Source organism: Mucor velutinosus (genome assembly GCF_035048745.1).
Source record: "Mucor velutinosus strain NIH1002 chromosome Unknown tig00001563, whole genome shotgun sequence".
NCBI classification, from domain to species: Eukaryota; Fungi; Mucoromycota; class Mucoromycetes; order Mucorales; family Mucoraceae; genus Mucor; species Mucor velutinosus.
In genome coordinates this window covers 2,261,155-2,288,804 of record NW_027041904.1, presented here as the reverse complement: position 1 = coordinate 2,288,804, position 27,650 = coordinate 2,261,155, and the positions used below count along the sequence as shown (strand labels likewise).

The window sequence follows — 27,650 nt, the reverse complement described above, 5'->3', positions numbered from 1 at the left end:
GACTTTAAATAAAAACAGAAGTGCCTACTTCCTTATAAAAAAAAAACATTTATTATGTTATGATATGAGCCAGGCCAGATAGATGCCTTGAAACTCAGGTTCCATATTAGGGTTGTAAAGTGCAAAAGGACTGAACATTTATTATGTTATGATATTGAATCAAAATGTTTCTCTCAATCCAAAATAGCTCCTGAAATCATATTTGTGAAACCTTCATATGTAAAATCTCGATATTTTGGTCAAAAACCTCATTTCATATTTTCAATCATTGCTAAATAAGCTTGTTCCAAACACCTTTTTTAATTAGCACCATTGGATGCGTTTTGAAAAGTACTCCAAGAAAGCTTAAAGAAGTGTTAGATGATCATCACGATTTATATAGTCGAATCTCGTAAAATAGATTGAGGAAGTCGCAATTGACACAAATTTAGCGAAAAATGATAATCGGAGATTTAATTAATTTTGGCAGACAAAACCTGTCCTTGTCGACAACTGATGCTTTTGAAGCTCATGAAGGCAATTACGAATTGAAATGTATTGCAGCTTAAGCTGGCGTCTTATTTTGCTTCTGTTACAGTCTTTTATATTTTGGGATATGGATTATCGCATGTTGTGACATAAATGCGAAGCCTAATGTGAGATACAAACTCTTTACCGTATTCAACACATTACGTAGAATGACACTTTTAGTATCAAGTCTGTTGCGCTTTTGAATTGACGGTCCCTTTGAAAACAATAGGGTTTTACTGTCCCGTTTTGTAGTTTTTATTAGCCATCAACGTATACTTGAGAGTGTTGCAGCAAGCATTTGTGGCATGTGATGCATACATTAGACATCCAAAGAAACAACTGGCCACACACGCCACTTTGAGTTTAGTGTAACAAATCAAGTGCAAATTGGATAAATAGCACAAAAAAAAACTTGATTTCTTTTTCCTTTTTATTCTCTCTTTTCTTTACAAATTTCCTTTTCAAACCTTTATATGTTTGAACGTCCAACAAAGACACTTAAACATTCTTTATTCAACGTGTTTGAAAATGCACAAGATTATGTAGCGGATGTCTGCTTTGACTATCCCAACCAAAAGCAAAAAATATGGGCACATAAGGGTAGGCGTCCATAAGTTGAGTAAAGCAGTGTATGACTCACATTCTCTCTCTGTTTGAAAAATAGCTTTGCTGATTGCCAGAGTTCCTGAAGCATTTCGAACAAAGTACATGGCCCCACTCGAGCAGCAGCAGCAACAAGCAGCTGAACATGAAGAAACCACCACCACCACCACCACCACCACCACCAAACAAGCTACAATTACACTCGACATTAGCGTTGTCATCCCTTACACAACACTCCGTCAACTTCTCCGCTTTTGGTACATTGCTCAATTCTCGGCTCCTCTAGACGATGCCTCACTGTTATCCAGCCATGTAGCTGGCCTTGACCTGGAAGATGCAAGCTCCAGCTTACAGTCCGAAGTGGAATTGAACATTCGTCGTGAAATTACAGCATTGGAAGAGCGACTCGAGGTCAAACTGATACCAGTGCCATCCACTGTAGGACCGCATGCTGATACACACCAATGGACCAGTGATCTGAAACGCATGATGGATGAAAAGATCTGTTGCGATGTTGTGGTGAATATCTTCAATGTGCCTCATGGACAGCCAATCACAAATCAAGTGTCCTTCCCAGCACATCGTTTCATACTGGCAAGTCAATCACCCTACTTTTATTCTGTATTCTGCACTGAGTTCCGAGAAGCATCCACCTCATCAGTTCATATGCCATCCGACTTGTTTTCTTCCACTGCACTGCAAGTCATCTTGCACTACTTTTACACCGACATGTTGATTTTGCCCCCCTTTGTCTCAGCTGGCACCAAGAAATCTCAACCCCATATTGCTCGCTTGAACGAAAAAAAGCATGAATTGCGTATATTGCAAAAGGTGTTTGGTGCTGCTGATTTCTTAGGTCATTATGATACCATCTGTAAGGCAGTTTTGGTCAAGATGTCTGTCATTTGCCACCATTTCAAATGTGTGTGTACAGAATGCGCAGTGCTGTTACCATCCATGCTATTGTTTGCAGACAAGAATGAAAAGTATGTTTCGAAATTGCGACACAAATTGCTCTCTCTTTATGCTGATCCGCTGGATTCCTTGGCTCCTCTCTGGTCTCAGAAGCCATTCGCCATCTTGGTCAACTCACTGAATTCAGCTCAAGCAGCGACCACAGCGCCTGTGATTCCATCCACTACGACAGCAAGCACACTCAACAGTACGACAAACAAGGCTGATTCTGGAGCAGAAGTAATATCTCAAATATTCAGCAACAAAGCATCCGCCGTTCCACCTCCAGCTGCCACGACTACCAGCAATGCCACCGCCTCTGCTACCCCACAGCAAGCTAATTCATTGGATGGCACTCAATCTCTCTCCTCATCATCTACCACAACGACCATACCAACAGCAAATGAACTGGGTTTAGTAGCCGAGTTGACAGAGCGCACATTCGCCAACATTACCAAGCATAATTCAGTGCGTGCACTTCATTCGCTTCATTTGTGTCTTTCGTACCTCCGTGGAGCTGATCCCTTCCCGACATGGTCGCAACCTGTTCTGACTATTCTAAACCAGTTTTTGCACTACACGGTTGACATGATCTCCAGCAATTTCGACTATTACTGTGTTGAATATCCCATCTTGCTGTCTTGCGTAGATGGCATAGGGTTCGGATTCTCTGTGGACTTTTTGGGATTTGTGTTAACTCGGGTGTTGACGGAAGGTATTCATGATGGTAATGCAGCGATCTTGTACCAGGGTATTGTGCGTGATCTTGGAGGCAGACAAGAGATGGTGCGCAATGTGGCTGTAGACAGTGTCTTACTGGACGCTCGGGTCAAGTGTGCCTCTTATTTATCAAGGCGCTGGATGGCCGTGAAAGCCGAAGGCGGATTCGTCAATATTGACAAGGAGATTTTGAGGCTCATTGCTGAAGGTACGCATTATACAAATATGGATCTATTGTATATTTTTATATTGATTTGTATTTATCCTGTTTTGGTAGATATTAATGTACCCACAAAAGCCTTGACTAAGCCTTTAGAGAACGATTTCTCAACCATGTTTAGTTTCAAGCCTAAAAAGGCATCTAATACCACTGTGTCAAGAGCGGTGTCTAAGGAAGACGCTCTAGCAACAAGCACAATACCATCCTCCAATGCATCAAAGCGGTTGTCATTCGGAAGCGCTACTGCATCGATCCATCCTCAGGATAACGATACCCAGCTACCAAGTGGCCAAAGGCTAGGAAGAAGTCGTTCTTTATCAGCATCCAACAACACTCAGGAATCCATCTTGAAGAAGGATTCTCAGTTACGCAATCATGGTCATCATTCTGATAATGAGGATATTGTCATGTCAGTAGGTAGTATTCGACGCAGCAGTAACAGTAATAGCAGTATCCATTATCGATCTTATCGGCGTCAGGGATCGACCGGCTCTTTAACAGACGCATTATTACCTATCGACACCATCTCCAAAGATGCAACAGCCGCTGATACATCAAAAGACGGCAAAACCGAAGCTGCACCGAGACCCACCCGGTTGAGATTTGCATTACCCGACACACCTAGTCGAGTGAAACCCAACTCGCACAGATTGTCAGCGATCCAAGGTAGCCAACAGCATAGTGGAAATATGAATCATGCACAGAAGGCAGCCGCTAGAAAAGGACGTAGAGCTAAATCACCCGGTAAATCTAGATGGAGCTTGGGCTATAGTACCAGTGACAGCAGTGATGATGAATCAGGTGGAAAATACAAACATATACCATTGGTCGGCCAAAAGGTAGAATTGCTGAGACGTCCATTACCGACACAAGGCACCATAAAGTACATTGGTGAAGTCGAATTTGCAAAGGGAACTTGGGTTGGCGTAGAATTAGAATCAAGACGTAGGTGTATTGTGCTGATTTCGCATGCATATAAGCTTACTAACATTTAAATATCAGTTGGTAATAATGATGGCTCCGTTGATGGTAAACGTTATTTTGAAACTTTTCCTCAAAGAGGTGTATTTGTGAAAATTGATGATTTCAAAATTATTGCTCCTCCTGCAGAAAAGAAATAATTGCATTTGGGATACTTAAATTCCAAACTATTAAAATCTTATACCCATACAAGCTATGCACATGGTGCACCACTTTGATGAACTGGCATTGGTTTATATAGCATTGAAAATTGATCTTCAATTTGTATATGATGGATGACTATTAAGCTACTCAGATCACTGAATACTGTGAATGACATGGCTTTCTTTTGAGAAAGAAAAGGGTTTATTAAAGTATGTTTGTTCAAAATGATTCCTTCATACCAGCTACACTTTGAGTATAGAACAGAAGGAACCGTAAATTATGAAATGCCATGAAAATTAAATCTCTTCTGCTTAAAGACAAAGACCCTCATTCAGATCGTAGTAGCTAAAATGTAAGAATGGTATCATGTGAGCCAATGTAATTAAATAACAATTTAATATTGAATGAAACTTACGTCAAATGATCCGTGAAGCTAGTGAAAGGCACAATGGAGTTGGAGCACAAGCCAGTTTCAATGTTGGGTGTGCAAATTTCTGTAATAGACTGTCAGAATGTTGCTTAATTTACCAATCTCGAAAACTATACTTACGAACATTACTTGAGCTTCTAGCCCAAGCTTCTACACCAGGATGAAGGAAGCCCCAGGCTTGAGGAGGAACATGAGGCACAACTAGCATATGGATTAACATACTGTTATAAACGGTTATCAAAGATGGACCTTACTGTCTCTGTTGTTGACACTTCTGGAGAAAGTAATACCAGTTGAATCAACATAGTAAGCAAAGGCAGGATTGCCTACTCTAGGACAGCCAACTGTGTAAATGGCGAGGTTGCTCTTGGAAAGTCTTGGTTCACGTTGATAGAGATCCATACCAGCAAGCAATGCTTGAGCACCTCCAAGTGAATGACTGGAGGAAAGATATATTAGGTTTACATGCAAGCTTTTTGATGGTTAGTTATGCTTACCCTGTAACAATAACTTTATAACCAGGGTAGGCGGTCAATTGACTTTGAACAGCAGGGAAGTAATCACTGACAACTGCCTTGTAGGAAGCGTAGAAGCCTGTGAATATATTAAAGTCGGTAAGTATCATATACATCCCATCATATTAGTAAATAAACTAACCAGTATGAACCTTGGCACCAGACACAGGAGTATAATTAGTCAAATCAAAGACCAAATCCTATATTCAAAATGACATTAGCCTTTTCTGCATGCATGCATCCAGTCAATCGAATGATGTATAAACTTACAGTGATGGCACTTCTGATGGAGTTGGTACCACGGAAAACGACATAGATGGTCTTTTGGGCATCACTTCTCAAGACGAAACCATTGGTATCAGTAACCAAAGAAGTGAATGTCGTGATGAGCTTGCCATCAGGAACAAATTTCAGACAGTTGGTACAGCTCCATTGATTGAGAGGGACGACAGATCGGCAATAAGCGGTAGAAGCAATGCCAGCATACTTCTTGAACTCGGAAATCTGAGCAGTAGATGCGATAACTACAGTAGATGCGGATGGCACGGCAGGGACTGGTGGTGCATTGGAAGGAAGGTCCATGGTATAGCCTCCGACAGTTTCATCATTTCGTTTGGTGACATTGAGTTTACCACCATGAGCTTCAAACCATTTCTTGTTCTTGGCTACATTGGCATCTTCCACATTATGGTTTCCAGAGGGAACCTTGGGAGGAGTAACACGGCTCGAAATGATAGGAGGGAGCGTAAATGTAGAGGCATCAGAAGTAGTAGCATTCTTACTGCTACTATTGTGAGAAGAAGCAGGAGCAGCATGAGTGGAACCAACCAGCATGCTAGAGACGACAATGAAGAGACTGATGCCTTGAGAAATGGAGACAAAGGAGACCATGGTTTAGTTGATAAAGGATTTTGGAATGGGATGCTGGATAATGAAGCTTTTTCCATTGAACGAGCTAAGATTTATATACAAAACGTCAGGACATATACAACTTTTGTGTACCTGAATCAGTAGCTTAAATCTATTTAGCTGGGAACACAAAATTAATAAACATTTTGCAAAGCTCAGGGTAGGAAAACTGATCATGTTGCCACGGATACCATGGTTTGTAACCATAGCATTTAGAGGCAGCTCTGAATTTGCATGTGTTTTTCTCATTCTACTATGATCGAGTAGTAAGAGCTGGTGGAGAACACGAATTCCGCATTTTTACTGTGTTGCCTTGAATTAGAATGTGTAATATTTTAAGTAACTGACAAATTGCGGATTCTTTGAAAGAGTTGTGTACTACTATCAGGCAATCAGTGAGTTGTGGGGAAAAAACGCTTATAAAATCAAATGTCAACCCAACACTTGTAGCCATGTAGCAGGTCTACTAATAAAATATACTCTAAATCCAGTATCTCTGCATTCTGAGAAAGGAGAAGTCGCGAAGAAAACTGCTCATAATGTCAACAATCATGCTATGTCAATAAGAAAAGAAAACCTATTATTCTCATGTACTCCAAAACATGCAAAAATAGGATTTTTCTTCGATTGTTTCATGCTGTGGAACGATCAAGTTTAATTTCGTATCACCGTTGTGAACTTTACATGAAATTACAAGCTTATGAATGTGCTTAGTTACTTGTGGTTAAAACAAGTATTTTCATGTCTGGTCGACCATATTCTCTCTCCAAGCAAGAAAATCAGGAAACTCTCGTCTAGAGAGCAAGCTGATGGCCATGATGCACTAGAAACATGAATATAAACGCACAGCATATTCAGACTTTATGATGTGAGCAAACCGTCGGTTAGGACATTATAACGTCTCTTATATACACTGATAGATTGAGCCATACTACTGTTCTGATATATACAGTACAAGACACTACCCATCTATCAAATCAGACATTTCAGTTGTAGTCAAATTGATGATTTAATATCGCTGTTTTGCTTTAATTCAAGACTTGTTGTATATGTGATGCAAATGGACAAAATGGTAACATGATTCACAATGCAATGATGCGACTATAGCAGCCAAACGTTCCCATGTTGCATTGATCCGATATTATTCGAACTGGAGCACGAATCCTTATTACCAAAGAAGAATGTATGCTTCAATATAGTATTGTGGTTCCAATTGATTTCAAATCAGATCATGTTATTCCTCTATTCGCTCATGTGCGCGTACGCGTGTGCGTATTTCAAATGTCTTGTAACGAGAACACATTTGTGCTGAGAGCCTTATGCCTTTTGTGATTATTAGAGTTGGTGCTTGGCGACGCTTGGCTTATAGATCTTGCCTTTTCAGATTAACAGCCAATGCTGCTAATATACTTATTTGCTTGGAGCTATCCCCTCATTCTACGCAGTTTCCGTTTAGACGGCATTAGTGGTGTAGTGTATCATATCATCGTTAAGAATTGACTTTATGGGAGCACGAAACACGTAAAATTAATTAAATAGCTTACCAGTTCCCACCCTTTGGAATTCAGAATCTGGTCAGATTGAGCATAGAAGAACAGCTTTAATTAATTCAGCTTACTCAAGCATGTATCCCTCATGTTGTTTCGAACCAGATCATATTGAACATCGAGCACAGATTACGTAAGATGCGATGTCATTTTTTATTACCAAGTAGACCTGTTTACACTCTACATTGGCATCAAGACTATGAATAATTCTATAGCAATCCAATGAAACAACTTGACAATAGTCATTTCACAGGAGACAAATATACCTATGTGCATGTTTATTCATTCTACATAGCGTGTGCTCTATTGTCTACAGTGGCATATTGTAAAAGTCTATTTAACAAAGACGTAATAAAGACCGTAAGCAATGCCGTACAAGGTGAAAAAACCAATAAGGGCTTGACGGGTAGGTGGGCCACCCTGCGATAAGCTTTTGTAAAGCGCAATGAGACAAGCATCCATCAGCATTTGGAACTCAAAGAAATCATAGACTGTGAATTCACCGTAGACCTTGGTATTGAGGAAAACTGTAAGCTTGGCTGGTTGAATCTCATCGATAAGATTTTTGTAAAACAGTTCGACCTCTTCAGGATTATTATTTTCTGGGCAATATTCTAGCGCAAGAGATGTTATTAGGACGGGGCACAGACGTATCATTGCTCTTGATCAACCTACTGCCAATTGTGTTCTTGGTATAATAACTAAGCTTCGTGGTACCATCTTCGTTTGGCATTGCAGACATCTTGAGGGGAATGGAATCAGCCTTAATAAAGTAGAGGCAACCTTTATCAGCACCTAACATAAGACTGGTTGGACAGGGTCTATAACTGCAACCTATACATATTTACCGTGTCTCACTTCTTTCCATCTGATGCCGTACTCGTCTACTTTTGACCAAAGGGAGAAGGCGGTAACTTGATCCACAGCAATAGGTTGATTCAAGGATTGGCAAGCCCCGTATTCAATACCAGAAAGCAACAAGACCTCACAGATTCTTCGGAGGCTCTCAGACTTCTTATCTTCTGCTTCAACCATCAGTCCATCGTCTTTCCCTGTTCCATATTCAAAAGTTGCCTCGGGTCGGTGAAAGTTATTGGAGTCTGCCCAAGCATTAATTGCTAAAATCCGGAGAGAGTAAAGCAGAAATAGTAAGTATTCAAGAACAAATGGGAATGGTTGGGCGGCCATACCATCTGTGTATTCATCTGAGTAGTAAAAATTGCCATCATCACCTTGAGATGACTTTGCAGGCTTCCAACCAGGCTCTTGATCACCGAAAACAGGGTCAGACTTTGTAGGCACATTGCTTTTGATGACATTCTTGCGGTTGGTCTGTTGATAAGTCTGTGAAGGAGATGGCAATTGCGTTTCAAAGAGGTTCCGGACAAGAGTATAGGGATAACTTCCTGCAATATATTTGAGGGATGGATAATCATATTCAACGTGAGGGGCCATTAAGAAAGAAAAGATGGTCGCCATGACAAACATGGCAATGTAAGGTGCTAAAAACATAGTGATTGATGTGAGGTAAGAAAAGAAGCAAAGCGTCTCCAAAAGCTTAAAGAATTTTTTTATATGCTGCAAGTGCGAATCATTGTTGCAGCCTCTTCTTTGTTCATTGCATCTCGAAAAAGAAGCTCTTTTTTTTCAAAATAAAGTCCTTTGTTAACTATTTTGATGAGATGCAAATAGCATTGGCCACATTTGTATGTTTATTGTTCATTGATACTTGCTCGAAGAATTATTAGATTGAACAACGAAGTTTAATTTCGGAATATGCCATCCAATTGCCTCAGCCTTCATAGCTATGCCCCTGAGCAAGTTGCTCCTTGATTTAATAGCTCTTATAAAAGAAAGCTTTGTTTATTAATGATCACACATCTGTTTTCTCTTTTTCGTCAATATGCTAATAAATGCAAAGTCGATCAATGTATTTGAATAAAGGCATGTCCAATATGATTAAAAGTCATCATACCATCATAAAGATATATGGTCCCTAGACACTTTCAAAGCCTAAAAAAGGAAAAAAAGTTAATCTAACAGGTATGATAGACTGGCGTTATCAAATATAGAATGCAAAGAAATTAGTATGGCTAACTGTAATGCTATTTAATTTGCCATCTACTTTCCATACGCTTCAAAAGCATATATTATTCTATCGCCTTCATGTCGAAAAGGGCATTGAGCTTGCTAGCCGGCCACGTCAGCCAAAAGTAATTCAAACCCAGATTCTCAGTCTACTTCAGATTGGACAATTCTTTATAATTTTCGACTCAATTAAACTAATTAAGCAGATTCGACTATACAGAATATGATAATCATCCTATGCCTCCTTAAGCTTTCCTGGTGCACTTTTTAAGGCACATCCAATAGTACTCAATAAGATAGATGTTTTGAATAAACTTATTGAGTAATTCGCAAAAATATGAAAAGAGGTTTCTGGCCAAAAATTCAAGATTTTACATATCAAGGCCCCACAAAGATGATTTCAGGGGCTACATTACATCAATAGAAACATTCTGATTCAAGATACCATAGTGAAAGTTTTCATTTTCAAGGTGAAAAACACGATCGTTTGATTTTCAACGAAAAAAAATTCTTTTGTATGTTTTTCGATGAAAACCATGAGGGGTGTCTCGAATTTTGGCCATGTTTTTTTGGACCTCAAAAAGTTGAGCAAAGATGTCAGTAAGTAACTGCCAGATGAGAGTAATTGTTTGGTGTTGTTCTGACCATCTAAAATGGCCTTGAACGCGAGAAAACGCAGTTCAAATGCACTCAGATTTTGCTGTATTGGGCACACTCTTGAACAGTAAGGGAGAAAACCAGTATGCCTGCACGTATAAGAAGTATCTATGTGTGTACAATTGTGTAGCATCACATCAGAGTCAGATTCATAAATAAAATGAAAGGTTTTCATGTGTAAGTAGAGGATTAAAACGAAAGTAGTAGTATTTCGAAAAGATGAGCAAGGTCAGTCGGTAGCGCAGGCAGAGAGCCATCCGAAGCATAAACACGCTCGTATCATATAGTGTCAATTAATCAAGTATATCAGTTTGCCTTATACCAATACTACAGCAAAAGCGATCAACAAATGCCATGCGTATCCACACATATTATGCAGAAATATACCAGGCCAAACAGAGTGTTGCCCAAGCGTATATAAAACCTATACTCAAATTATACAGCTATCGTGGACTTGTAACAGTATTACCAAATGTCTCAATAACATTGTGTATTCTGATCTGACACAATCGTGTTATCCGAAACGACATCAGTATAATAAATCGACTAACAGATAGTGATGCTTGTATTTTAATTCGTTCAATGCGCTATGAAATAGCTCAGACGCTCCAATCTACCACCTAAATAAATCAACGTACATGGCATGTATCAAGTTTATACAGTTTTTGCACCAGATTAAAGTTTTAAGCCTTACTCGAAAGCATTTCTAAATGAAACCGTGACCATTCGTCGAGGGATCTCTTCATCATGCCACTACACAAACACAGCTTTATTCATTTTAGTCTCAAACTTGACCATCATTCATGTCTATTCCTACATTAACGTATCGCCCCATTCTCAATACCATCTCTTCGAGTAAGCTACTCCAATGTAATGCCTTACTACTGTATTTACTCGAGATTCATTAGATATTCGTCAAAGAGCAGTTGTCAAAACAACCTCTAGTGTAGGTATAATAAGGTAACATTTCGTGTAACTCGTAGTACAAACTGTCAGAAAAGAAGCTCAAGCGTATGCACAACACAGACATTTTCAAGCTTCTCGTATAGCATTCAAACAAGGTGCAGATGCAGAATCTGACATTTTGCGTGCTCAACGAAAATTAAGACCTAGCTCGCCTCATTTGACCATCTATCAACCTCAATTGACTTGGTACATGTCAAGTGCTCATCGTATCACTGGATGTGCAATGGGTGGTGGTAATAATTTTGATTTCTTCTTTCTTTAAAAGGTATCCGAAAACTGACGTCTTTGATAGCATTGTATCTGGGCGCTATGGCCTATCTCGCTGCACCCGTATTTGGTTATTCTGTGGATGCTAACACAGTAGTATCTTCATTTGGAGCAGCTCCAGAAGCTGTCAAGATGTCAGCCAAAGCAATCTTGGCTTTACCATTTACTTTCCATGCATCTAACGGTATCCGACATTTGGTAAGAGTCATTATTGTAATCGATCTGATGCATATCATTGCTCACTCATTCAACTGTATGATTAGATCTGGGACGCAGGCAAATGCCTTGATATCAAGGGCGTCTATAACACGGGTTATGTAGTTCTCGCTTCTACAGTTATTGGCACTGCTTATTTGGCAACCATGTAAATCGAATATAAGTTTATAGCATTTATTTTCTATTTTTTTAAATTGTAATTTTTGTTTCTTTTTTCTTTGTCTGTCTCGATGTTGCTTAAACAGGCCAACCAGTGGTGAATAATGGGTTTGAACCTGTCAATGCATCCATTTGAGGAGCACTCGATACTCTGGATAAGGCGTCTTTGGTTCCTTTTAGCCAGTTGGCTTTATGACCAGCCTCATAAATTTCTTCCAACACTTGACCAAATGTACCATTTTCCTTGTACTCGAGATATTTCTTATACAATATGAGTGCCTACAATTCACACTATGAGCTTAACATGCCATGCCGTCATCGAGATGACGCAAACTTACCGTGCGAGCATCTTCAATACTGTCGTGCGTTTCAGACTGAATATCCTGATGCAAGAGATGCCAAGCCAAAAAGCGCAATGAAATCTTTCTTTGTCTATTGCGAATATGATAGATATCCACTGTATCGATGATTTGCTCGGGAGGCACCAGTATATCTGTAACGAGTCATCAATGACACAGATCCATAAAACAACTGCCCAGAATATAACTTACTAATAATTCTGAAATCCTTATTCAAACCATGCCCAATAAAGATACAGCCCAAATCCACTAGCAAGCGCAACTTTTTGTACGCCACTTTGAGAGGCACCAATGTATACTTTGACTGATTACGATCCAGATCGCCTGCCACAATACCGCTAAACTCTGTCAAATAATCCACAATCGGTTCACTTGTCGCAATGTAATCATCAATGAACGGCACTTGTTCCTTGGGCCCATCATTTCCGCGTAGCACACTCACACGCGCCAAGGTCAATGTACTCGGGCGAATCAATGACTTTGTACCATCACTACGAATTTCCGTCTCTTCTTGTTGTAGCGCTACGAATTCTGCATCGATGGCTACCAGTGTACCAGGCTTTGGCATCTCGTCCTTGGTCAAGACTTGATGACGAGGATGAGGGTTGGGTTCCTGCGCCACGGTCAAATCTTCAAACAAAAGCGAGTAGTCTACTTGCGATGGCAGGGCATCAAGATCCAATAGCGTATCCAAGTCCACTCGTGTGTATTGAAGTACAGCAGGTGTCTTCCAGTTACCTTTGAACGAAAACACTTCTTCCGCTCGGATCTTACGGACCAAAAAGTCATTGAAGAGATACCAAGGCGTGGATGGTGCCCCATCTGCTTCTGATGTCTCTGGGACTAAAAATGCCATGGTGAATCATCCATCCTGATAGTAATAAAAATTGCACTTACTCTTGATTTGAGACACGAGATGAGTTGCTTCTTCCTCTGCTTGTACTTGTAAGATAGTGGATGACAATTCATAGATGGCACATGTCTCTGAGGGACCCTTGAACTCAGGCGGAATCTCTTTGCCCATCGGCAAAGCCTTGATGGCCAGTTCAGTGCCATTAATATAAATGCCGAATCGTTCAGGCAACCAAGAGGAAGGAGTGTTGACAGTAGTTGCATCTTCATTGATAGATCCTTGATCACTGTCTGCATTGACTGCCTCCTGAGCCACTGAGCTGGATGCTGATTTAGGAGTATTGGGCCCGTTTTGCCTCCAAATCAGTGCTTCTTCGCTATTGGCAGCACCTGAATTGATCAACATGACACTGGGCAATCCACAAATAATTTTCTTGGTCGTTGTAGGCTGATATTGGTGGCAGTGAGCGCACCAAGCCTTGGTTTGGTTTTCTCTGTACATGCTGGCTTTAAGAATGCTGGTAAAGGATCGTTTTCTCGACTTGCGGTCGTTTTTCTTGGGATACAGCATGTCGACGACAAAAGGATAAGTGATGCGAGACACTTCGGCCTGACAGCTGCCACACTTGCTCTGACTGAGCGTCTGTAGACCAAACAGTTGCTGCATGGTTGATGGTATTTCCAATTCCTCGTTGGTCTTGTTGTGTATGGCGATATCTCGCACCAGGGCTTTTGAAATCAACGGATTGGCAGAGGGCACATTCGACTCTTGGTGGATCTGCTCCATGATGAAGCGAGTAAAATTTTGCATCAGCGTAGAGAACGACAGGTTGCGATTAGGCGTCTCTGGCTCAAACAAGCCCAAAGCAGAAGCCTGTGGAATGGTGCTGAACGCTCTGAGGAAATTGGTTGCTTGACAGTTTTGACCCTTTGAATCCTCCAACATGCGAAACAAGAATCCCAGTTCGCAAAGCAAGCAATTGTCCTTGGGACAAGCAATCTTGATGTGTGATTTGGCAATCTTTCGCAGCGGTTTGATAAAGAACAAGACTTGCAAAAACGAATTGCAGTATGAGTTTCTAATGTGCGTCTCTAAACCGCCATACTGCGTTGAATTGTAGTATCCAAAATCAAAATCGTCGACACCAAATTTACTGTACTGAATTTCCACACGCTGGTAGTAGCGAGGCATGTTCAGCACAGCGGGGTCTGCTATGGTCACATCGCCTACAGAGGAGGAGCGTCTGCCCGAATGCTGTGGCTCATCGTCTCCTACCAGTACGTTGCTGGCCTGCAGTAGCTCTCTTTCTTGCTCTGATCTGAATTTGGGCCCGTTCTTTTTAGTGATTGGCTTCTTCTTTCGAGGTCGTTGGTTTCTGTGAATGTTGCCTGGATTAGGCGCATATCCCACAAAGTCTATCGTCTTCATATTTTTGAGGATTTCATCATCGATAGGTGTAGGCTGAGCACCGACTTCATATATCTTGTTGTTGGGCCAGACAGATAATAGCGGATCTGTGTAATAAGGCATGCCGACTGTGGATAAGGGGCTGTCTTCTTTTACAGTGGTAGTTAGTGGCTGAACAATGTCGGGTGTTGTCAGTGGCAATGAATAAGGGTTCACATCAAAGTCTTCACGGTCTGCATACTGATACACAAAACTAGCTCCATCTGCAAATACCAATGTTTGCGCTGAACTCGATATATCCATGGCTGTAATGTAGCTGGACGTCTGTATCTGATGAAACTGTGCTGGTGCCGCATAGGATCCCATAATTAAGCTGGACACATCGCACATCTGGAACTGACCTGTTTGAGAGGCAACAAGACATGTGGTGCTCAATGTTGGGTGCATTTTCAAAAACATGGGCCCGCTGGGGAAGGGAATTGGAGCCAGCGTTCTTACTGCCATTCTGATATCATACACTTTGACTAGCGGATCCATGATCAAGGAGCCTTGTCTCTGTGAGAATCCACATGTCAGTAGCAAGTTACCAGAGACGTCCAAATCCGACAAGGTGGCTGTGTGTGCTTGTACTCGTTGCTCTACTTTCATGGTGCGCGGATCTCTCAGTGTCACTTCTCCCAGTAGCGAGCCTGCGCAGATGGAGCGAGGCAAGCTTTTGAGTACAACAATGTTGGATGCATTGGCTATCTTTCGAGTCACTACACCACGGGCCAAACTCACCACCAGCATATCGTCCTGCTGTCCTGCAACCAGTAATTCGCCGTTGGTCAATGTGGTTGAAGTCATGCAATGCAAATCCTGCGTTTGTTCGTTGCTGTGTTTGTTGGGTAAGTATCTAGGCAAAGCAGAGTGAGGACTTTCCATCATACTCACCTAATGCTCCATTTGACTAGTCCTCGTCTGTCTCGCATTTGTATGCTCTTTGGGCTGAGACTGATAACACCTCTATCTGTTACACGTATCTGTCGCACTTGTTCGTCTTTATGTGCCTTCCATGATGTATAGCGTTGCAATCCTTTGCCATAGTAGGAGCAAACTCGGCCCTATCAATTGGTATGGAGGTTAACTGAATGAGTCTTTTGGTTTTCTCAAGTGAACAGAGATGCTTACAGAATCGTTGCCAACCCATAGCAGCTCATGATACGGATCCCAGCACACAGCCGAAACGGGTGATACTTTGTTGAGGTTGGGATCGCAGATGTGCTGCACTTCGCTCCAAGAACTATCCATGAATTTATGTTGTATATGTAGAAAGAAAGGTATTTGAGTTTCAGTTTTTTGATGCTCCTGCCCTTTTTGTTCTGCTTTGTTTCTTAGAGTGACGTCTAAATAATCCATCATCTCACTAATTTGATGCTATGCTACCATGGTGTTGCTCTTGGGTTGGCTCGCAATGTGTTTGTCTTGGAGTGTAGCAGCTAAGCATATTCAATGATCTTTGGTTTTGCCCGTGAAATGGCACATTTATTGGGTTATTTGTGCTAGCAGTATTGCATCGATCAGACATGATCCATCAGATCAGGTATGCCGCAATTGAGTCAAACTGGTTTGACGACTTTGCATCATCCAACGGGCTCTAAGCTGCAGTGTACTCGATATTGAAACAAGCTGGACAGCCATTAGCCAGCTTTTTACGCTCCTCGATCGAGAACCAGACTGTCTCTTTAGAGCAGATGATCATTTTGAGCAAGAATCTTGGGCGGATGTGGCTATGAAGAGAGCTTCCGAGATGTCAATCAAGAGATGTGGTTTGGAGCACAGTGCCTTACCTTATATTTCTCTGTAAATCAAGCATTGAAACAAGGCTGGTCCAAGACATACACCAATATTAGGGGTTGGACACGATAAACTTGCCGTATTTAAAAACCAGGCGATTAGAAATTAACATTTATTTCTTGTTCTTGATTACACTTTTTACATTGGAATATGGAAAAATACTCTAGATGGAGAGTAGGATCAGCACAGGCCAAACTCATACATGGAGATTGCTCATCCTCAAATTTCAATCTAGGACGCTAGCACTGGCATTCAACCTTTCTTGCCTCCAGTTGTAAGTTGTGCTGAAATTCGCCCATCATGGAGACGACACTCACCTCCACTGTAAAACAGCCACCTCGCACAGATTCGAGTCTATTAATCACGCTATCCAATGTCATTCATATCATTGTGGGACCCATTCAAGGCATTATCAAGTTGGTTTTGATTGGCTTGGTTACCTTGTTATACATCGTGCTTGTGCCTGTCTTGGGCACTGTGTTGGTAGGCTACTCAATTGCATATCACCACACGGAGACTCATACTACTACTCCAGACGCCGGTAGCACCTTTGAAGCGAGTTTGGACCAGGCTCTTCTCGTCTATTTTCCTTCGACTTGTACTATTTTTGAGTGGATTCTTTCACATCAAGACAGAAACTGTCTCTATTCGCAAAAGGTATGCGTTGTCATATGTCAATCCTTCACGAAAACTCAGTTCAAAGTATCATATTTAGTCGTGGTTCCAATGGTACCAAGGAAGCACCACATGTCAAGCATGGCGATGTCATTATAGCTAATTGGACTTCTTATATCGATATTCTATACCTTGCATCAAGGTAAAGATCATGCATTATTCTAGGTAGCTGGACACCCGTCTCAATCGCTGAACCGCTCCGTCTGTAGATTCAATCCTATATTCACTCAAATCTTCGTGGACACCAACAAGATCAAGATCATTTCCCTATGGGAAGCTATCCGATTGGTAGGTAAAATCCCTGAATCAAAACCATCAAGCGAGGATACAGTGTACACAGTACAAGAGCTGTCTCAAAAGGCAAAGAAGGGTAAATGGGGACCTGTTGTCGTGTTTGCAGAGGGCACAACTACCAATGGACGCGCCTTGCTGAAGTTTGCACCTGTCTTTGAGGATTATAAAGTGGATCAAAAGGACGGATGCTTTCAGATCATGTCATTCAAGTATGAATATGGAAATATGCCACCCACATATACAGTTGGAAACCAGGTTTACCACTTTTTCAAGTTGTGTTCTCAGGTAACTATCATTCAGAAGGTTTTTGATCGTGTACCTGACTTTCATGCTTCGTAGTTCCATAATACACTCATTGTCAAATCGCTTGCTCAAGGTGAAGCTCCATGCTCATCGCATTCTACCGCTGATGCCACTACCCCTACCACTAGCTCGAATGATCCAGTAGGAGACTTACTCATTTCATCACTCGGCAATATATCAAAACTGAGAAAGACCAACCTAAGCATGTCTGATAAGCGTGATTTTATCTTGTACTATGAATCTCGTCAAAAAAGCAGAAAATAGAGAGCAATAAAGCATCATAGTATATTTTTTAGAATTCTGTCAGACCCTCTAATGCCAATGCCTCCAATGTTCTACTGATGGGCTCTGTGATGAATCGAGCTCCTTGTTCTCCATTGTACATATCGCCTTCATCATCTATAAGCAATACATCGTCATTGCCATCACCATAGAAACGGTTGCCAGATGATCCTCCATTGGCTCTGTTCATGTATTCCACTTGATCTAAACCGTCCATCATGACGCCGTCTACATCCACATCGACATCCACCAAATAGGGGTCCTTTGCATGGTCTGCCTCATTTCTTCCATGTCGTGTCGAGCTATCTGAGGCAATAGAGGCAGAGCTTGCTGTTGCATATATGTCATCCATGCCAGGTGTAGACGGTGCCATTGTGCTGATGTTACTATTGTTTGCATTGTGGGAGGCCATGGATGAAGACGCATTGTTGCTACCATTATTACCACTGCCACCACCCCCAGCGCCACTACCTCCATTGCTGTTGTTCATAATATTTGATCCGGATCGATGACGAGCGCCAGCTGCTGCGTTTGGATCAAACAGATTATCCAGTAAATCTACAACATGTGTATTTAGCCAACCATTTCTTTTCCAATACCAAAAGCAACACACTATACCATTCTTTCTCTTTTTGTAATAGTCTTCTTTCTCCTTTTCCTTCTTCTCTTTCAGATCCTTCAGCTCTCGTTCCTCTTCCGTCATCATATCAGGATTCAAGAATCTGAGTCGCAGACTTGTGTGCTTTCTAAAGTTCACTTGACCACCCCATAACCACAACGGCAGTGTCATTGGGATGGTTACTTCAAAGTTTTTGAAATTTTCCACAAATTCGAATTCTTCACTGGAAATAACACTTGTATGCAGGTTGCGGACAAACTCTCCCAATGCGCTGGATATGCTCCACATTTGTAGTTTGCGTAAACATGCAATCACTAGGCCAGTGACATCTGCGCCGTCCAAACAATGGATGTACAGAGGGTGATTTGCTGGATCTATCATGAGCTAACAATAGTTCGATGAGTACATTTCATGCTATTGGTGTGCATGATGGGAAATGTCACCTGTAATGCCATCAATGTCTTGTTGTATGTCAATGGGATATTGTCTTCTTTCATCTTGTCCACCGTTAAATGGAGCAGCTTAATGCTGTTTTCCTCACAAAATTCTTGCATTTCAGGCATCAGTTTATCAGGAATGAGCGACAATATGGTCTTGAGCCGTAACCTAAGCAAAAAAAAATAAAAATAAAAAAAAAATAAAAAAAAAAGCACCATATGAGTAACGAACGAAATGTGTTGATGCTGTACACCGAGATACCTCTTTAAAAATCGCTTATTACGTGGTTTAGGATATCCTCCTCGAAATAGATTTTCTTCGACCATGGTAAATCGAAATGGTGGTATTAAATTGGGTAGTTTCACTGCCATTGTATATGCGTTATATATATATATATATATATTTGTACAAGATGATAAAAGATGTGAAAGAAGGAAGAGCAGAAAGGGTTCCATATCAACATTTACGTGACTTTTATTAGAAATTGAGATAGGGTTTATGTGTTGCATTGTAACTGTCAAGAGCATCCCAAAACTGAGAAACGGTAGCTCTATCCATGTGCCTTTTACTTCTATGAATCTACAATTCGTGTTAATCATCAGCGCACCATTACCATGCATTCACTTACATTGATTTCAGTTACTGCCCACTCAGATGCAGGTGCATTGATTTGATCCGAGTTCCACTTGGGATAAAATCCCTTCACTGTAAACCACAAAAACCATTAAATACCATCATACATATACACACATGATAGCCCTCCTTACCATTGCTAAACAACTCAACTGGCTTCTCCCACTTCCAGCCCTTAAATTGCCACAATTGACCTGCAACAAACACACAACACACACGATCCCAATCAGTCTGCTTGAATTGTGATACTGAGTCGACGATATGATAAGGGACCACTTGTCCATTGGCTTTCTTGCGTTCTACAGTGACACGTTCAGGCTTCTTTAGTCCTTCTTCTCTCAACTCTTGCGAATCCACATATCTATAAGAACTCATTTAGCGAATTCTGCTCATTGCTCTATCCTTGCTGTCTAATGAACATACGCTTGATCCTCCAAGAATTGCTTGATATTGTATAATGTAAACTTGGCTGTTGGTGCTGCTGGGACAATAATAAGAGGAATTTTGTCTTTACTGGATAACTTATGTCCTTTAGCTGCAATAGCTGCTGATTTCATTGTTGGTTTAACAGTGTTGCTGGATGCCTTCTGTCTGGATGTACTAGGTTGTGCTATTGTGCATGTTAGATTGGTCTCTTCTAATGTTGCCTACTTCATTATGGGTACCTGATTTTTGAGTGCCACCTGAACGGCCTGCTGGAGGTACATCTTTACCGAGTACCAGCTGTCTAGCTAAATTGATAGCGTGTGTAAAATTCTTGGATCCTTGAAGTACTGAAGACCTCGTCATAATCTCTCGTTCTCTCGCAAGCACTTCCTTGATAAGCTTTATAGAGTCATCAGATTTCAGCGGTGTTGTCTTTTGCTTTTTGATAGATGATGTATCTTCCATAGTAACATCATCACCACCTCCTTCTGCTTCTTTTCGAGATCGTTTCTCTGCCAGCAACGTACTCAAGTCAGCAACAAACTACTCTACAGCTCTTTCTCTCTCTCGCACATCACTTACCCTGCTTATTGGCAGATGTCACATTAGGCGATTGATTCACTTTACCCGTGAGGTAATCTAAAATCTTTCTTCTATCCACGATGGATACGTGTTCAATACCACGAGCACGGCATTCTTTGAAATAAGCAGAGTTGTCTAGCTGTGCGTTTTGAACAAGAAATATCAACGTCTCCAAGGTATATGTCTCGTTATCGGCTGCGTTGGTCTTTTTAAAGTTGGTGGGTGCGTCGCGTGGAAAGGCTGTTTTATCATCATTGTTGAATTGAATAGTTTTGGCATCTGAAATTGTCGTAACAGATTGTCCACTTTCGTCGAGTAGAGAAACGGGTTTATTGCTAATGGTAAATTCTCGAAGGAGTGAAAGTGGGTCTAAGGTGGACATGTCTATCGTTTTGACAAGGTAAGATGAAAAGAGAAAAAGAAAGGTCTCATTCGACAATTGCTCTTGTATCGATTACTGGTGTTGAAATCTAATGTACTGTAATGGGCAACAAGTGACGTCTTGTCACCTGGAAGACATTATATAACACTAACGACATTCTGTTGGTATGCGCCATAGACTCACTAATCTCTCGAATTAATATCCCAAAAAGAGCCTATGTGAAGTTGCCTTGATTTCAATACAACAAAGGGCGTGTCATTTCATTCAACTCAAATTGGTGCATTTATGTGGATGGTAGATCAAATACAAGCTTCTAATTTGATTCACACTTTACAAGATCATACAGTTCAGATCAAGTCCTTTCCTAATGTACCAATTAAAACCAAATTGATTCTCTTCAACACCCTTTGCGTTTACTTGAGATAAAATAAGTTATAAGTGTGAGAAGCACACTAAAGACAGACAGATATAAAATTGTTGACATGTTGTTTCAGGGATCATCTATTGCTTTATGTAACTTCAGAGGAAGTGTATACCGTCATTCATCTGATACACCGTGGCTGGTTCATATAATAAAATAAGGTCTTCTTTGCACTTCACAACAAGTGATGCTTTTGATGTATTGCCAAAACGGCGACACTAGTAAAAGCATTATGTTGAAGTACAGGTGCAACAATTTCAATAGCCATGATTATAACAAAAAACCGTCCGCCATGGCTTTTTCTGGTTTTTTTTTTTTTGCTATACCTTGGAATCATCGCTCCTCCCCTTTTCTCTATTCCGTTCTGATTTCTCTTTTGATTTCTCTTTGAATTTCGAATTGAAATTCGCATTGAAAGTAGCATGTTATTATACCAGTTTTTTGCCCTTTAAACGATGGTGCAATTGAAATTTGGATAGGTAGGAGGATGGTTGATGAGAAAAGGGAGATTTTAGAAAATAGTTAATTTTGAATAGAAGCTGCTAGTAAAACTTTTTAAATTACTGTATGAATGTGGGATGTATGTGTGGAGAAAGTTGTAGAGGGTACTTTTTTTGGCTGGGACATGTTTGATGTGAGGTTACCGAAGATGATGCCAATGAGTAATGACGAAAAATGTTCCAAACGACCGATTTTCAAAAGGCCATACCGCTGAATTTTACTAAGTGAACGAGAGCTTCAAACTTAATAGCTTCTGTTTTTTCAATTCTCTATACTATGGTATGGTTATTATAGATAAATAAAAAAAGTTTTGATTATCCCCTGCTTGTAACTCATGATATAAATGATTTTGAGCAAATTTATGAAGGGAGCGTACATCTGGTACTTAAAACCATTATATTATTATGAATATAACATAGAGTTATCGAATGGTCTTTTTTTTGTGCGAATCCAGTGAGTATTTGTCGAGATATGGTCAAAAAAAAGTATCATGCAAAATCATGGATTTTTCTTCGAAATCTGCCTGTGATAGCAAGCAAAAAATTTGGATGACCTCTTTTTGGTCAGGACAATATTGTCAATATTTTATGATAGAGTTATACTAGAGCTTCAAGCGATAACTCATTCGATAGGAAATTTTTTGATCTACAATTTTTAGTAATACTTAACAAATTGTTTTGATGAAAGATAGTGATTAATCTTTAGAAAACAGTGAAAAAATTGCAAAACTTATCTCATTAAATGTCAGGTGAATAATGTACACCAGAGACTTGAAATAAATACCATTGTATTCTCCTTTCAATTCTCTACAGGTTTTGTATAAGTTTGAAGGGGTGCTTACTATCAAGAAGCAAATAATTTTAAGGTCGATAGATTTCGGAATCCCATGGATTATCATTCAGAATAATAGAAATTGAATCTCCGTCTAGCCTTTGCATATGTACAAGGCACATGTATGAATTTGACCAAGCATTTTAAAAGTCGAAGTGTACGAAAAGGGCCATATTAACTTGTTAGTTTCAAGTTATCAGTAGTGTTTAGAATAACAAAATATAGACAGAGGAAATACAATTAGAACTGAATATATTTATTATGTTATTCCAAGATTGAATGAGGATCAAAACTAGTGCAGATTTCAAAGGTATTTATAGTTATTTGACAGTGCCGCAGCAATAGGACCTTGATCTTGAATGTGGGATAATTGTATAAGCCTTGAACCAGTCAACGAGGATGATGTGCTGCGTAAGAGCTCATGAACCACCAGTCAGGGATAAACAACAAATATGATCCAGGATAGAATGTTCTTCCTAATAGCTTTGACGAAAGAACATTTGTCAGAATTGAAACCCACTTCCAGGGATGAAAGGCCATAGGCTGCCATTCTCTAGGAACCAGGATATAGATTAGCCATTTGATGGTACCATTCATGTTCCTTCGTGCTGCTTGAATAAATGCCTCTCACTTCTACTACGCATCTCTGCTCATTCTCAGATCCTCTTATGTAATATACAACGTTTAATACATTTGCCTCTCAGAGATGATCTATATCCTCAACAAATAGATACCTGACATGATGGAGAATCTTAATTTCAAGGTTAGATAGTTGTAGCTTGCTTTGTTCGATTATAATAAGATTTGCAATTTAAAGCATGCATATTCCCCCGCTTAAAAATAGCATCTCCAATGTCGATTATCTCATGAAGTAGACATTGTTTCCCATATAGATGTGATGTGATACGATAAACATCATATCGTGACCGACAAAACTGTCCCAATGTTTAGCAGTTTTAACTTTCAAGCCTTACCGCCGGACGAGAAGTTATCCAATAATAATAAATCTAGTATTTTTTGAGAGCTAAACCTGTTTTCTTTATATTGTTTAATTTGTACAAGCATATAGCTGTAGGAGCACAAGTTGTGATTGGCCAAAGTCATTAGGTACATTGGGATAGTATTGTGAGATATTTTGAAAAATCACAAATTCGGTGATAACTGAAACCCACAATTTGGAATAACCTCGAGAGGGTCGTATAAGAAAGCCTCATGTAGTGCAAATAGTCTCCATTATTCAACTCGGAGTTCTAAATATCAGGTAGGTCGATTATGGTGTAGGATAAAAAGGGTGTATAAAAGTTAGGGTGTAATCCGGATAATAGATAGACCGTGGGGGTATAGGGCGCAGGTAGGGATAGGGTGTATAGGTGTAGGTAGATAAAGGATGCATAGGGTGTAGGTAGACCTAGGGAGTGTAGAGGAAGGGTGCATTATTTAATTCTCAACTGGAGAAAGCAGTAAAAGTTTTTTGGCACGTGGGAGGATCAGGCACATCTTTTTGTTCATTACCTTACTCCATTTCTTTAATACTTTGAGCAATATGGATAACTCAAGTTATGAAACTGCATATGATTTTGTCAATAAGTTTCCTGACGAAACCGTCCAAGAGGTTCTTCCCGCTGTATTTGACCGCACCACCAATACATTCAGAATCAAAAGAGTGAATATTGGATAGGCTTTGAAGAAAAGCTACACCATAGCTTACAACGAGAAGAAGCCGGTCGAAAAACTCGCTGATGATGAAAGTATTTACGATAGAAGAATTCGAAAGTTGTGCGCTGGTGCTTTACGATGTTTAAGCTTGCATTGCAAGAGACCTGAAGGGGTCAAAGATCAACGGCCATCCACCAAGGAAAAAGACAGTTACGGCTACTCCAAAAGGTTTGAATGCCCATATTGTAAGGCGCCATTGGAGAAGGTTCCTTGTGGTGTTCCTGTAACTTTTACCTTCCGTGTAAATGACTCTCGCAGAGAAGACAGAGGCAGTACCGTAACAATGCGTCAAGAAATAACAGAAACGAAGAAGCACACACACACCATTTACAACTCGCTCCATCTCGATAGATACGAAAAGAGGGAGCTTAACAAGATGATAAAAACAAGACCAAACATCACTGCTGATGCTGCAATTTCTGGCATTGATCCCTATACTGGTGAAATTACGAAAAGTATCAGAAAAATTAACAATTTGATGGCTAATCATGGACGTACTAAGTATGAGATCCGAAGATCAAAGATCCAACAGGATCTGTATACTACAAAAGAAGATGCTGTGGCTGCGTTCCAAAATCTTGATGAGAAGTATCCACACTTCATGGATTCAGCCCAAATTCTCCCTAGCAAGTTTTTTGTAAGCTTTTGCTCACCAGAAATGCTTAAACGCAATCTGCCTTTTTCCGACCAACCCATCGTAACAGATGTTACGTTCAAGGCCGTCCCAAAGGGGTATTATCTTTGCTCAAGTGTCATATACATCGAGCAACTCAAAAAGCATGTCGTCTTTTATCAAGCGATAATCAAAAGCAAAAACGCTCAAGTTTTCAAGCAGTATTTTGTTGCCTTGTTTAGAAAGTTCGACATCAAGCTAGAGCAGTTTTTGGGAGTCATCATGGATTTCTCAGCTGCGCAACACGAAGGGTTCATACTAGCCCTTAGGGAGGTTTTTGGTGTCAAGCAGCACAACGCATTGCCCTTTTTGAAAGGTTGCTATATGCATTGGATGCAGTCAGTCAGACGGCTGTCTAACAATTATCAAGTTGTCAAGCCAGATGATATTGATCTGATTTTGAAGTTAGTTCATCGCTTCCGTACAACCAGCAATTCAATTGAATTCTACCGTACCGGCCAAGAGATTCTCTCTAAATTTCCCAACAGCAAAAAGTGGCTGCAATGGTGGTTACAGCCTGGCGTATCAAGCATGATCTTCAGATACAAATTATTGATGAAAAAGGAATTGAGACAGCACAAGAGCCGCACGTCCAACGCGATTGAGGCATTCCACAGTGCGCTCTACAAGCTGATGCCTGAGAAGAGACAACCTGTTGCCACCAGTCTTTGACTGTTATTGCAGGTAGCCGAATATCATGGCATGATGATGTTGGACTTGTATGAGAACAACATTCGTCCTCATTACGGGAACAATCAGAAGAAAACAACGGCAAAGAAGTACGCGACTCTTTACGAAATCAATGACGGCCGTGCGCCAGACAACAACGCTGCTCTCTTTGGATACAAGAAGAGAAAGCAAGAAGTAGTAATCATTGGTGATGAGGAGAATGGCAAGCGTAAGAAGGCCAAGAAACTAGAAACTCGCGGTGCTGATTTGAGCGCTGCGATCAACGAACATTTGGATAAGGTTATCGAAATAGAGCAGAATTGTCCAAAGATTGACGACATTGCAGATGGCAATATCAGCGATGAGAGATTCTTCCTTGAACTACTCTCAGATAGTGATGGTGAAAACGATAAAGTAGACGACAGATATCATAGAACCGAGAATCTAGAAAACGACATTAAGGATATGTTTAAAGGTACGGATACTTTAGGTGGTTTTTACTTGCTCATGTTGTAACATATCAGAAATAATTAGGTGCTGGTGTTTCTGTCGAAGATGTTGTTGTCAACTCTGATGAGAGCTTCGAATCGTCTGTTATTGATCTTGTATCTTCCACTTCGTCCTCTTCTTTTTCTTCTTCCTCTTCTTCCTGTTCTTCCTCTTCGCCAATAATGGAGACCAAGTCTGAGCCTACTGCATCTAAGATGAGAGCACCAACTGATTCTGATTTCTCGTTGTCTTCGTCTTCCTCGAACTTACCCTGTCTTGCAAGTAATGACAAGCACATTGATTCTATTATACAAAGCATTCAAAAGTCCACATCTGCTACTATAATAGATCTTTTTTCCTCTCCTCCAATGCTCCCTGAGATTTTGGCATCAGTAGCAATTGAACCTATTGCAAGCAGTTCAACCACAACAGCAGATCAACCTTCGCTTGAGAACGACTCATCTACCGCTGCTGGCTTCCTGTTGCCACAAAAAAGAACATCTCTCTTGCAGAAATATCAGTGGCTCGTGAAAGATTATCAAAATAACCATCCAGACAGCCACCCATCTCTGCCCGTTCCCACCTACATAGTGTCAAACGAAAGTAACTCCTGCTTCATCGATGCGTTTATTGAGCTTCTGTTCAATGCTGTCCTTCCATTTGTGGATATGTCTTTCGCTGATGAAAACAACGCCTATGATTGTCTTCTCATGAATGCTTTTGAATCATATTCTCAGCAATCACCTTCTGGTATCCGTGCTGCTACTTCTACTGTGAGGCACTTTATTTGAAATATGACAGAATACAAGCTTGTCTCTGGTGTTCGTCAGCTGGTTAAGTCATTCCCAAAAGGTCGTCAGGGTGATACTGTTGATTTGGCGAGCATGGTATTGCAGCGTTTGTCGAGTGTCTTTGCCAGCAAGGTTTGCACATTTCCATCGTTGCAATGTGAAAGAAAAGTGTCTTGCTCTGTGGAAAAGCGCATGCGCATGCGAGAGATGACTTTTTCTCATTTATCTACATGCTCCCGACCAACGTCATTAATAAATTGAGAGATTGCCATGGGTTTTTCAATGAAGCGGCACTGGATGCGAAATTCAATGACTTGTTCAGAGAGAAGGCGCTCGAGGAACACCAAAAAGGAATATGCAACGCTCCAGGATGCGATGAAATCTCTACATCATACAGATCATTACCTCAAGATAATCAGTTTCCTAAGTTCATGTTCGTACAAGATGGTGCAAACTTTGTCCTTGGCAGAACAGCCGGAAACAATGTCTATATGCCTGTTGAGGATATAGATCATCTCTGAGAGGCAAATATATTAGGCGTTGTATATTACATAAGAGGATCTGAGAATGAGCTGAGACGCATA

The 27,650-nt window shown here is 40.6% G+C and overlaps 10 protein-coding genes across 10 annotated transcripts; 5 read left to right on the top strand and 5 right to left on the bottom strand.

The window, feature by feature from the left end:
- Positions 1 to 983: 983 nt before the first annotated feature.
- Positions 984 to 4,128, top strand: ATC70_009370 (uncharacterized protein; the record flags this gene model as incomplete). Its single annotated transcript, XM_064828602.1, has 4 exons — positions 984 to 1,110; positions 1,175 to 2,995; positions 3,065 to 3,952; positions 4,010 to 4,128. 4 exons carry the CDS (start codon positions 984 to 986, stop codon positions 4,126 to 4,128), a joined length of 2,955 nt encoding a protein of 984 aa, XP_064685804.1.
- Positions 4,129 to 4,443: 315 nt separating this feature from the next.
- Positions 4,444 to 5,968, bottom strand: MCA1_3 (Ca(2+)-dependent cysteine protease; the record flags this gene model as incomplete). The annotated part of the gene is made up of 7 exons (XM_064828601.1): positions 4,444 to 4,477; positions 4,548 to 4,626; positions 4,683 to 4,763; positions 4,817 to 5,001; positions 5,060 to 5,156; positions 5,220 to 5,277; positions 5,348 to 5,968. The coding sequence occupies 7 exons, from the start codon at positions 5,966 to 5,968 to the stop codon at positions 4,444 to 4,446; spliced, it is 1,155 nt and encodes a 384-aa protein (XP_064685803.1).
- Positions 5,969 to 7,866: 1,898 nt separating this feature from the next.
- Positions 7,867 to 9,045, bottom strand: ATC70_009368 (uncharacterized protein; the record flags this gene model as incomplete). Its single annotated transcript, XM_064828600.1, has 3 exons — positions 7,867 to 8,147; positions 8,209 to 8,328; positions 8,382 to 9,045. The coding sequence occupies 3 exons, from the start codon at positions 9,043 to 9,045 to the stop codon at positions 7,867 to 7,869; spliced, it is 1,065 nt and encodes a 354-aa protein (XP_064685802.1).
- A 2,036-nt stretch (positions 9,046 to 11,081) lies between these two features.
- Positions 11,082 to 11,879, top strand: ATC70_009367 (uncharacterized protein; the record flags this gene model as incomplete). The annotated part of the gene is made up of 5 exons (XM_064828599.1): positions 11,082 to 11,133; positions 11,187 to 11,238; positions 11,305 to 11,477; positions 11,537 to 11,709; positions 11,775 to 11,879. The coding sequence occupies 5 exons, from the start codon at positions 11,082 to 11,084 to the stop codon at positions 11,877 to 11,879; spliced, it is 555 nt and encodes a 184-aa protein (XP_064685801.1).
- Positions 11,880 to 11,964: 85 nt separating this feature from the next.
- ATC70_009366 (uncharacterized protein) lies at positions 11,965 to 15,795 on the bottom strand (the record flags this gene model as incomplete). The annotated part of the gene is made up of 6 exons (XM_064828598.1): positions 11,965 to 12,165; positions 12,225 to 12,379; positions 12,438 to 13,088; positions 13,143 to 15,379; positions 15,439 to 15,608; positions 15,676 to 15,795. The coding sequence occupies 6 exons, from the start codon at positions 15,793 to 15,795 to the stop codon at positions 11,965 to 11,967; spliced, it is 3,534 nt and encodes a 1,177-aa protein (XP_064685800.1).
- A 696-nt stretch (positions 15,796 to 16,491) lies between these two features.
- On the top strand, positions 16,492 to 17,877 carry RPC19 (RNA polymerase subunit AC19; the record flags this gene model as incomplete). The annotated part of the gene is made up of 7 exons (XM_064828597.1): positions 16,492 to 16,515; positions 16,577 to 16,615; positions 16,675 to 16,824; positions 16,877 to 16,998; positions 17,057 to 17,158; positions 17,226 to 17,595; positions 17,650 to 17,877. 7 exons carry the CDS (start codon positions 16,492 to 16,494, stop codon positions 17,875 to 17,877), a joined length of 1,035 nt encoding a protein of 344 aa, XP_064685799.1.
- A 28-nt stretch (positions 17,878 to 17,905) lies between these two features.
- On the bottom strand, positions 17,906 to 19,323 carry DPH5 (diphthine synthase; the record flags this gene model as incomplete). Its single annotated transcript, XM_064828596.1, has 4 exons — positions 17,906 to 18,453; positions 18,514 to 18,898; positions 18,958 to 19,120; positions 19,214 to 19,323. 4 exons carry the CDS (start codon positions 19,321 to 19,323, stop codon positions 17,906 to 17,908), a joined length of 1,206 nt encoding a protein of 401 aa, XP_064685798.1.
- A 106-nt stretch (positions 19,324 to 19,429) lies between these two features.
- ATC70_009363 (uncharacterized protein) lies at positions 19,430 to 20,975 on the bottom strand (the record flags this gene model as incomplete). The annotated part of the gene is made up of 6 exons (XM_064828595.1): positions 19,430 to 19,531; positions 19,581 to 19,657; positions 19,720 to 19,946; positions 20,009 to 20,195; positions 20,251 to 20,523; positions 20,594 to 20,975. 6 exons carry the CDS (start codon positions 20,973 to 20,975, stop codon positions 19,430 to 19,432), a joined length of 1,248 nt encoding a protein of 415 aa, XP_064685797.1.
- Positions 20,976 to 24,271: 3,296 nt separating this feature from the next.
- On the top strand, positions 24,272 to 25,789 carry ATC70_009362 (uncharacterized protein; the record flags this gene model as incomplete). The annotated part of the gene is made up of 2 exons (XM_064828594.1): positions 24,272 to 24,352; positions 24,407 to 25,789. The coding sequence occupies 2 exons, from the start codon at positions 24,272 to 24,274 to the stop codon at positions 25,787 to 25,789; spliced, it is 1,464 nt and encodes a 487-aa protein (XP_064685796.1).
- Positions 25,790 to 25,822: 33 nt separating this feature from the next.
- On the top strand, positions 25,823 to 27,066 carry ATC70_009361 (uncharacterized protein; the record flags this gene model as incomplete). The annotated part of the gene is made up of 2 exons (XM_064828593.1): positions 25,823 to 26,261; positions 26,321 to 27,066. The coding sequence occupies 2 exons, from the start codon at positions 25,823 to 25,825 to the stop codon at positions 27,064 to 27,066; spliced, it is 1,185 nt and encodes a 394-aa protein (XP_064685795.1).
- Between the last annotated feature and the right edge of the window lie 584 nt (positions 27,067 to 27,650).